The sequence below is a fragment of the Osmerus mordax genome, chromosome 3 (assembly GCF_038355195.1).
Source record: "Osmerus mordax isolate fOsmMor3 chromosome 3, fOsmMor3.pri, whole genome shotgun sequence".
Lineage (NCBI taxonomy): Eukaryota > Metazoa > Chordata > Actinopteri > Osmeriformes > Osmeridae > Osmerus > Osmerus mordax.
The window spans coordinates 3,622,674-3,633,854 of NC_090052.1; the positions used below are offsets into that span (position 1 = coordinate 3,622,674).

At 48.8% G+C, this 11,181-nt stretch overlaps 1 protein-coding gene across 1 annotated transcript; it reads right to left on the reverse strand.

Annotated features, from left to right (window-relative positions):
- Positions 1 to 680: 680 nt before the first annotated feature.
- tcf20 (transcription factor 20) lies at positions 681 to 10,383 on the reverse strand. Its single transcript, XM_067233577.1, has 5 exons — positions 3,166 to 10,383; positions 2,932 to 3,025; positions 2,726 to 2,783; positions 2,428 to 2,520; positions 681 to 2,248 (listed from the first exon to the last, which is right to left on the reverse strand). Exons 1-5 carry the CDS (start codon positions 10,381 to 10,383, stop codon positions 2,245 to 2,247), a joined length of 7,467 nt encoding a protein of 2,488 aa, XP_067089678.1. The 3' UTR covers positions 681 to 2,244.
- Positions 10,384 to 11,181: the final 798 nt, after the last annotated feature.

Sequence of the window (11,181 nt, forward strand, 5' to 3'; positions counted from 1 at the left end):
ACTGGTCAGTGAGTCGGTAAGTTCCCCCTCCACCCTCTTCTTTAATCTATTCATACAACTCTAAATCCACAGTGGACAACACAGTTCAATCTGTTTTCATTTGAACCCCCCTCCCCCTCCCCCCTCCCCCCTCCCCCTCCGGCCCATCCCCTCACACACCTCTCTTCCTGTCCCCTGTGTGTTTGCAATGTCACTGAAGAATGTAGAAATTATGGATCATTTATATTTCTATTCATCAAGATCATACTGTAATACATTGAGGTTTAAAACGCCCGTAGTGTGATTCTAGCTATATGGCGGGGAGCACACGATCTACCACAAGAGGGCGCTCTTTCTCCAGATAGACTAGAGAAAGAGAAACAGACTTAACGGCACAGGCAGATAAGAATCATGGACGCAGGCCGATAGTGGATGCTCAGATCTTCAGAAGTCATGTCAACATGTCATCCCAGAGAGAGAGGGACAGAAAGAAACAGTGGCAAGAGCAACAATTGAAAGTAAAAAGTAAATGGAAGACAGGACAAAGAAAGCGGGTAAATACGATTTGAGGACAATAATGAAAATCAACAATCACGAAATAGGAAAACAGAAACTGAATTGTGATGTAACAAAATTGAATGCCTTGATAGTGTGTCATTTGGAGTGTAACAAAGTAAAAAGAGAGAGCAGTCATTGCAGCATTTTTGTAAGTGTATTCATAATTCATATACATATTGACATTTTTCTAGTACGGCATGTTTTCAATAGTGTCATTGTTTTCTTTTAGCTCAACTTTTTTTTTTTTTACAAGAATAACGATAGAAAATGATAACGAGAGACAACACAACATACAACTCACTGTTTTAAGTTTATGGCAATGTATCTTTTCAATGGATTTTGCAACTCTCAGTTAAATCCAGTTTCAATATCTCATTGAGGAATTAACCAATTGAGAAAGTACTTGAATTATACCGACTTCTCATTGATCAGTACATGTCAGGTAGCCCCTCTCACTCAGCCTATCACCACCTAGATTCCTTTTAATTATATCTGTTGGCCAATCTTGACCTCCTATTCAAAATAATGTTATGGGGAAGGATTCCCCTCATATTCACCGTCTTGTCAACTGTATGTAACCTGACACCCTGACAACCAATCAGGATAGAGATGACAAACATGCATCAGTCCAGAGTGCCTCGTCCTCCGCTTGGTGTACATGTTGCTCAACTGCAAGCGACTGACTGCTAATATTTAGTTTGAAAAATAAGATTGTGTCCATCTGATTTTTCATGAATACTATTTGTACCGTAAAAACCCCAAGGATGAAAAATAAGAACACTTTTTCCAAAAAGACCAAAATGGACACTTAGAATCCATGTTCTCACACACACACACAAGCACACAAATGCACACACATATGCGTGCACACACACGCGCGTTCACCACCATTCACACACTCTGAAAAGGCAACAGACGTCCACTCTCCAAGGCAATAGTCTTTGTGGCGACTCGACCCTGACATTCCAAATGATGTCATTCTGGCTCCACCCACTCCAGGAATGATGAAATATCCAAATGTCCCAAAACTGATATGTTGACCAAGTATAAATCGCAATACACTGATATCAATTGATGAGTAAATACTGACGCAGATAGAAAAAAATAATGATGCCTAAAAATAATAACCATTATCATGATGATTATGATAAAACACTACTTAAAAGTAGATACTTAAAATACACATTCTCCTCTTTTCATTCACTTTTTCAGTCCACTCCAACATTCACCTGCTGTCCATAAACAGGCTCCCTCCCAATACTGTGCATCAAAACAATTTCACAAAAGATGAACTGGGTGAACTCATGGTAGCCATGATGGAAACTATAATCAACCAGTTTGAGGGTATCTCCAGAGACACAAAGTGAGCCTAGAGAGACCATTGGTTTCTTCTCTTCTTCACAGAGGAAGTCCCTTTTGCTTTGTCGTCTGCAGACGTATAATTTTGTCTTTTTCTTCAGCTTCACTTCCTCTGTGTTGCTTTGATCTTTTTTTGTATCTTTTTTGTATCTTTTTTTTTATGGATAGTTCTCTTAAGTTGCTTCCCCCCCCCCCCTTGTCTTTAAATGTTTTCATGTAAATCCCTCCAAGAAATTGTACATTCCTTATTCCTAAGTATATCCTCGCTGTCATCCATGTCCGTCTGTTGGTGGCTGCTTGTCCTGCTCAAGGCTGTTCCACAGACCGCCCGTAGCTCCTCCTCCCAGACTACCTGAGACACGAGGAAAACAAAGTGTGAGGAATCGTGTCACCTGTCACCTGTCACGTGCAAGACGGAGGAAGGCAAACACACAGAAACACAAGGCTGTAGGTCAGCGGGTGGAGTGATCTCTGGCTGACAGACACGCCCACGTACTGTACACACGCGGGACAGCCGGAGTCAGATCTTACCCCTCCTGCACCACCTCCTCCTCGCTGTATCCTTCAGCCTCTCTCTGACTGCTCCAGGTACACTGACTTGGTAGGTCGACTGCTCTGGGGAAACTACGACGAGAGAAAGAGATCACGAACAAGAAAGCAATTATAGAACATAAGATAGACTTTACTGTCTTGAAGGATATTTGTCTCAGACACATACAGTCTCTGTTAAAATACAATTATGGATAGTGGATACATACAAAACATTGTAGATAGAGGCTCTACAAAATGATCACTTTCTTTGAATTCCCTAGTAAGGATTCGAACCAACCTCTTTACCTTGTGCTGTGGACATCGCAGGGAAAAGTTCTCTTCGTTCAGAGAGCAATCTGAGGGGAAGAAAACACAGGAAAAGAGGAAAGGTGAGCTGGAGAGGGAGAGGCAAGTGCTTCCAAACCAGTTTTTTCTTTCTTCATGTGACCATGTATTTATCATCGCAACCTACAAGCTTGTAGCTGGACAAGCTGGACTACTTACCGGCCTCCATGGCGCATAGGTAGTGATATCTCAATGTGCAGCCTTTGCTATAGCAACCGAGGGTGGAGCCGGTCATCTCACAGAAGGAGCAACACTGTTGGGAGAGACAGAAAGAGGTGGAATGTCACAAAAAAAAAGAGATGTCACAGCTGAAGAACTAAATAAACGGCTCGGTATACTGAGCTACAATAGTGAGATTCTCATGGAAAAGCACAACAGAAGAACATCACGTACTGCCTCTCGAGCACCATCTAGTGCCTCCTGTAGGCCATACACCCTTCCGTTGACCAGGAAGACCCCACTAGCCCAGACGATGCAGCCCTCGTGGACCCACAGCTCCTCTGGGTCCATGGGCATCTGTGGCAGCTGGGCCAGCTGTGCGAGAGGCCCCAAAGAGTCCAATGCCGGTGGAGGGGGCTGGAAAGGCAGCGAAGCCTTGCTATTCGACGGCACCATCCTGGGGGAATCATCGCTGGATTTATGCCTGCGTTTGAAGCGTGGGTGCGAGGTGAGTTTCCGGTGCTGGGGTCTTTGTTGGGAGTCGTCGACTGGCGGTTGCTTGCTGGGTTGGCTGGTTGGGTTAGGTGTCTCTGTCTGAGGTTCTGGTTGTTTCCACAGCTCGGGTATGGGTCGTATGTCTGGCGCCGTGTCCCAGCTTCGAGCTTTTGTGTTACTGGTAGAAGTGTTGGTACCAAGCTGGCTTGCCAGATACATCATTATCTCTTCCCCGCCGGCAGGAGAGGCAGTGCCCACCATGGCACCAGGAGACATAGGGTTGACAGCGTAGTTGAGGCTCCAGTCGATATCAGCAGAGGACTTGATTACGGGTGCCTCCTCATGCACCTGGGTTTCCTGGGTATTCAGTACATTTGAGTTTGTTTCTAGACTGGGTCCGGTTTTGCCTCCTCCCGTCATTGCAGGACCTTGTCGGACCTGGGGCTGGTTCTTAGGAAGCTTTGCAGCATATTCAGCCGGGTAATATGGCCCATAGAGATCCCCCAGGTTCTTGTAATTTGCCCATTTCTGGCACAGGCAGCAGAGGAGACGACCGGAGTGGTTTGTTTCGGTGATTACAGGTCCCGAGAGGACATACCCAGACAAAGGAAGAGCCTTCCCTGTCTGAAGAGTGGTCTCCGCCTCCTCTGCCTCCTTCTTCTCTCTCAGCCTCTCCATCTCCTTCTCCCTCCGGGATAGCTGAGAGGTGAGAGCAGAAGTCAGAAGTGCTTCAATCACACTGCTGCTGGTTTTCACTCCGGACGCCCCCCGCTCTCCCTTTTCTTTTTTCTCCTCCTCTGCATTTACTATCGTACATACGGCCCCAATCTCAGGCACCTTCCTCTCCACGTGAACGTAGGGTGCAAACACATTCTTCCTGGAGTCAGAGAAACCTCCGCTTATGCCGGTGTTGCTTCCGGTCCCCACAGATGTTTCAAAGTCTTCTTTGGCTGGTATGGTCACAGCTGTTCTCCTCCTCCTCCTTTGCCTTCTTGTCAGTCCCTCTACATCCCCCTCTGCCTTCACACCCCTCCTTCTTCGACGGAGGGGTTTGACCTCTGTCTCGAGGGGAATGTCCTCACTCTCTGCATCCACCTTCACCTGGGTTAGGGTGGGTGGAGTAAGAGAGGGTGGGGGCTTCTGGTCGGCTGGAGGAAAGACTATTAAGGGAGGGGTGGTAGTGTCTGTGCCTGGGATTGCCTGGGGTACAGGGGCAGCAGCAGCAGGAGATGTAGCAGGCTGGATTGGTGGAGCATTAGGGTTAGCATTCTGAGTCTGGGCCTGCTGGACACGTTTCTGCTTGTTCACGCTCCCAACTGGTCTTCCCTTCTTCTTGCCTGAAGGGAAGTAACCTTTTGGAACAAGGTTATCTGACCCTTTGTCTTGCGGTGATCCCGTCATGGACAATGAAGTCCTCCCAGAACACATCTGCCTGTTCATCAAGTGTCCTTGACCCTGACTGTGGTGAGGTGGTGTACTTCCATAATAGTCAGCGCTTGGATAATCGTCAAATCCCATCGCAGTCTCCTGGAGTTTCTGCCTCAGGAGGTTGGCAGCTGATTGCTCTCCTCTGCGAGTCTCCAGTTGCTGATAGGTGTTGGTAAAGTGTTGGATATCTGACAGGGCAGAAGAGGATGGAGGGGAACCCTGCACTGGGCGAGGGAGGGGTGGGGGTGGGGGTAAGGGTCCTAGCAAGGAAAAGTCTGTGGCAATCCTTAGATCTTCCTTATCAGACACGGAAGACGCTGTAGCCCCCAAGCCAAAGTCAAAATCTGCCTGCAAGGCTCCACTTCCGCTTGTATGTTTCAGACCTTGGGATGTCTGAAGTGGGTCGCAGGAGTATGCAGATGGTGGCAGGGATCCGGTCTCATCCACCCCCCTATAGGGCATCATCTCATTTAGGGAGTGACTGTCATCCATGTAGTCTTGGTCCTGGGAGTCGCTAAACTGGGAAATCTCGGAGAATCCTCCGTAGTGATTAGATTCTGCATCAACTTGGCCACCACTGTGAGGGGATTTCCGGACATTCGGTGTAATCTTCTGCACGATAGCCTCCAGTTTCAAACCCCGTCCTTTCCTGGGGGGCAAAACCTTTTTACTACCTGAAGGAGAGAGCGACTGTGAGTAGTTCTGTCCAGGTGTGGGAGAGGAGAGCCTGGAACAGGTGATGTCCGAGCTGGAGGAGTCTTCATCATTGAGGTGGCTGGATTCTGAAAGAGCTGCTGGGGAATGATGCGAATTGGTCACCACCCTTGCCTGGGCCCCATCTTGATGCTGTCTCTTGGCAGGTATAGGAGAAATAAAAGAACGGACTCTTCTCCTCAGCATTAAAGGGTTGGCATCTCCGGAACCTCCCGTTTTGGTCAGGCGAGGACCTTGCTGAGGCATCACTGAATTCACCTCACCAGACATTTTCACAGAGTTGGAGGCCAGAAGCGGTTGAGGGGGCTTAACGTCCTCCAGGACTCCTCTTGAGACCTCTAGTTCTAGCGAGTTCGAACCTCCAGGTGGGACCTGAGAGGAAACTGGGCAGGGGGGAGCAGCTGGATGAAGGGGTTGGGTTCGGTGGTAGGGGTCTCCCTCCATCATGACAGCTCCATCCCTGCCTGAATGAGTTCCCTCCCACATCTTCATGTCATAGTAAGCGCTTTGATGAGGAACCTGCTGCTTGGACAGACGCTGCTCATTGGCCAACATTTCCACCTGTGACAGCGTTCTTTGACTCTGCTCTGATTGACCGAGTTTGTTTCTACTAGGAGACGAAGCAGACTGCATCATTATGTCCTTGGTGGGTCTGGTCAAGGCAGAGGTCCACTCATTCATGGGATCATGGGGGTGGTGAGGGGTGCGTGAGTGAGGATATGCTGTTAGTTTGTTTGCAGATAGTGGGCTTTGAAGTTGATTTGTTGGGGACAGAGGGTGGTAGGGATGGTGGGAGGGGAAATGTGGGCTGCGTGACATTATATTCCGCTCTCTTGTATCGCCATAGCGATAGCCAGAATAGCCACTGGCGTGTGCACTGGAGAGATCCACATTGTGAGGGTAAGCTGGGTGTCTGGGGGGTGGGGACATAGGGTTGGTATTGGACAAAGGATAGCGAGGAGCCTGTTGGCTATGGCGAGAGGCCATGACAGTTATGTCAGCCTTTCCTTTCCTGTAAGGGTCCACATGCATAGCCACAGACTGGTGTAAAGACTTGTGATACTCAATCTCAGCCTTGGCTGTCAGAACACTATGATGATCAGGATGTAGATGTCCAGCCTCCGGTGTAATTTCCTTGGTGGAAACCTCCATCTTGACCTCATGTTTTTCTCCCCCCTCTTCCTTACTGTTTCCTGTCATGTGCACATTGGTCCTTGATGGAGAGGAAAAGGATTGTTGTTGAATGACTGAAGACCCCGTGTGACTCTCCCTTTCTTTGTCAGTCTCACTTTCTGGTGTGCTGCGACGAACTGGTGACACGTCGCAGATGACGGATCGTCGACCCGAAGACCGGGGTAGAAAGGAGGCTGAGGACTTCTGAGAATCAGCGGCCCGTAGTGGGTCGGCTTCCTGCAGAAGGAGTTCCTGAACAGCAGAAGAGGAGGAGGTGGGCTGACTGGAGGGAGGCAGAGGCTTTCTCTGAGGTAAAGAATAGTCTGCTAAGTTAATGTGTTTTGGAGGAGTGGGTGGGAAAGAGTCTGTAGTGTGTGGTCCATGAGCTACTGCCATCTTACTCTTCTCTGCACTATGTAACCCTTTGGTGCCAACTGCCTCAGCCTTTATGAAGGGAATGGGACCTTGAGGTCCAAAATCAGCTACAACACCTACTTGTCGCTGGTGGGGTTGGATAGGTTTTCCAGATGTGGCCATTTGTGAAGGTTGTGGGGTGTTACCCATTCCAGATTGTGTTCTCATGCTTTCAGCTATACCATATGGATGTCTAGTTTGAAAATTGGCCAGGGCCACGTTCTGAGACTGAGTGGCAGGAGGGACCTGCTCTGGTCGACCATAGCGCCGATCTAAATGATAACCCTGGAGAACCTCCTGTAATAGACTGGGAAATTGCTGTTGTAACTGAGAATTATCATCGTGGCCCTTAGGTCCCGAACCTCCTCCTCTCTTCGCTGGTGCCTCTACTGAATCGCCTCCTGCTCCCTTTGAAGACAGTGAGCCATAGTTCGGCTGAGGTGGGTGGAAATCTTGGTACCTTGAGTTTGTCTCCATCACCCCCCCTGGACTTGGCCTTCCTCTATTCTTCACGGCCAAACCACCATAGAGTGACTCCGGGTAGCCACATTTGTTAGCGGCAGCGTGGGGGTTACTTTGAAGCCTTCCAAAATTGGTTTTCAGATTAAGCTGGTGATGAGAAGAATACACACTCAGATCCACCCCCTTCTCTCCATTGTGACTGCTAGACTCTCTAAAGATAGTGTGCGGAGGTTTCTCCTCTATGCAGTTGTCTTGTGGACGGTTGGGTTTCTCCGGTTGCTGGGATTCAGAACGCGCCGAGACAATAACACCTACCCCACTTGCATTCTGCTGCCCTTCAAGGTCAAAGTTTGAATCGGTGTTGGCAAAATCTTGCGTCTTGTGGTGTTTGCCGTCTCTCTCACCACTGTGGACGTTGTGTAAACTGGAAAGTCTATTTTCCTTATCCTGCCCATCTATGTGTCTCTCTCCACTCTGCTCTCTGCCTTCATCCTCTCTTTTGAACCCTTTCTCTCTTCTTTCGGCCCCTTCCTCTTGAAAACCTTCATTTTTTATTTCTCTTGTCTTCCTATAGTTGTGTTTACTATTGGCATCGGCAGCACCAGGCTCTGAGACAGAGTTGGAATAGAGAGGAGGACCGTGGGAAGGCATGGCAACAGAATGGCTACGATGAGAGTTAGAACATGACTCAGCACTCTGCAGGGCAGGGGATTGAGACGATGGTGACATAGGAGTCTTGGTTTCAGAGACACTCTGAGGATTCCTGGAACTCCGACTTAACTGCTCCGAGGAACGCATCTTGACTTGGTCACCTTGCGACGAAGGATAGTAGGTTGTTGGTTCCGAGCCACTACTGGCTCCACTCATCTGTCTCATCCTCACTTGCTCGCCTTCTGAAAACTGCTCCTCCCGCTCCATCCTGGCTCCAGGAATTCCTCTGTCGGACAGCACAGAGGATTCCTCATCTACTCCACCCTCACTGGCACCATCGCCTCCACCTAGCCCACTTCCTTCTCTGACTGTGCTGGTGCTGGAGGCAGCGCTGACATTCCGACTCCTTGGACGGCCAGAAGGTGGGGCGGGTGGGCCCGCCTGCATCTGACCTGCTCCCCCATCTTTACCCCTCTTCTGTGACAACACTGTGTCGGTCAGAAGCATGTGTTGCACTGTGTTTGGTAAATTGGCCACCTGTGACGTCAAGGCATTTAGACTATTGAGGCTGGTGTCCTGTAGTTTGCTGAGTGGAGAAGCTGGATAGACTGGCGCAGAGGCCTCGTCTCGTGGTCCAGGTCCTGCCATTCGGCTGCGGTTGGAGACAGTTGCGTTCAGAGCTGCAGCTTTCTGACTGCCACTGCTCCCGCAACTGCTGACGCTGCTATTGGAGTTTGGGGTAGGGCTTAGCTGAGGAACGGTCTGCAGGAGCCTACCATGACCATGACTGGAACGAGGGTTTGGTGGATGAGGGTACGAGGTCTGTCCAGGGTGGTTTCCCTGGCCCTCAGACACACTCATCAAAGGAGAGGGGGAGGAGCTACAGCTGGGTGACTGCACTGCAGAGGCAGCTGGAGAAGGGTTGGAGATGGGGCTAAAGTTTTGGTTACTTTGGCTCTGTTGGGTTTGAGAGTGCATTGGAGATTTGGTGACTTCTTGAGAGGACTGATGAGGTATACTTGAGTTGGAGGCTTGGTGATGTTTGGAGTATGCGGAACTCGATGGAGGCCCATGGTGCTGCATTTTATGAGAACTATCATATCCTCCTACTCCTATATTGTGCTGCGAATTGTGGTGCTGGAGGGTAGGTTGTTTGTGGAGTGAATGTGTCTGAGGGGAATAGCCTTGGTAACTAGAAGAATGATAGCCTTGAGGAACATTCTCCATTGGCCCGACATTGTTTGCAGGAGCTGAACTGGAGACAGAATTTGAATTTGAGTTCATACTAGGCAAGCTGTTGGCCCCATCATGGTACCTGTGAGGTGGGGGGCTGTACATTCCTGTTGTCGACCCTGTAGATGCCCCTCCCTGTGGGGAGTAGTGGGGGTACTGGGGGGTCATTCTGTGTCCAGAGTGATGGTACGCCCTCTGCTGCTGTCCGTGATGGAGGGCCTGATGGCCGTGGTAGCTCTGTCCATGTTGCCGATGCTGCATTGGAGACCCAGACACGGACTGCAAGGCAGCGTTCTGACTCATGTTATACTGGTGAGAAGGGGAAAAGGCTCCAGCGGCACCACTAACACCACTGCTGCTACCACCTGAACCCCCAGTGGAACCATAATCCAAGGGATAAGGAGACATCATCCCAGATGACGAGGCTGGGCCAGATCCGGCATGTCTGTATTGGTGAGGTATATGACCATCCATATTGGAGTAGCCAAAGCTTGCCCCATACCCCATACCGCCTCTTCTCTGTCTGTCTTTGCCACCCATTGTCAAATAATAATCCATTGCTTCCTTCCGATAAGGGTTGCTACTACCGCCACCATGGAGGTTTCCCTGCGTGGGGTCCCCAGCCCCTCTATTCCTCCCAGGAAAGCCAAGCATGTGTCCAGCCTGACTGGGGTGGGGGTGTCCTCGATGGAGCGGGTGCTGGCTATGACTCTGGGGGTTGGAAGGGGCCTGTTGCTGCTGCATTCCACTGTAGTCTTCTGGCATCCTAGGGGAGATCTGTGGGTCTAAGGGCTGTGGTTGGTAAGTCGGTCCTCCTGCACCGCGACCAGAGAAACCAGGGGGGAGAGATGGTGGGGCAGGGCTGTTGGGAAAATTCTGCATTATTTCAGATTTAGTTTTTAAAGACTCTTAGATTAATTAAAATATCTGTCAAGGAGTAGTGTGTATTACAAAAGGTGTATGAGGTCTTAGGATGGGCTGAAACTGATTTGAATCTGATGACTCAATCAAAAGGGTTATGATCTTAGTGTAGCAGCAATTCAAAACAATGTAAATAGTGAGGTTGGAGTGCTGGGAGATTGTTATCAATAGTGAGAAACAGATGGTATTAAATAAGCACTTCTGAAATCTGCTGATGGTGTAGCTTTTTTCGTTCTTCCTTTTGAGAGTTCCAAAGCAATACGTGGTTGCTGTAGTGGTTGGATCTTTCAATTCAAATGAAAACCAACTACTGTTTGTCACAATGCTACAAAGGTTTGATACAGACGTTGCTATGAAGCTGAAGCACTTTGGCACTAAACCGGTGATGTTATCAAGTGCAACGGGAAATACCAACACTTGAAATTATTAACTTCAGACTTTTTCCATGGTTGTAAGAGCACAAGCAAACACAGTTGCAGTAACGTTCAATTTGATGTGGAATTCCACAAAGTCCCATGTGCAAAAACTCATCAAGTGTCACTGCAATATCAAGACAACCTGGTTGCTGTCAGTTCTCTAGCAGAAGCACTTGAAGTTTATCACTTTTTTCCTGTATGTTTCAATGCGATTGGCCAGCACCCGAGTTTAAAATATCACTCAAATAATGCTAACCAAGACAAGGTTTTCCTTCCATGTACTATTTTCTGAAACATTCTCTTCCTGTGTGTAATTCCCTTTCAAAATTGTTACTGTTGTATC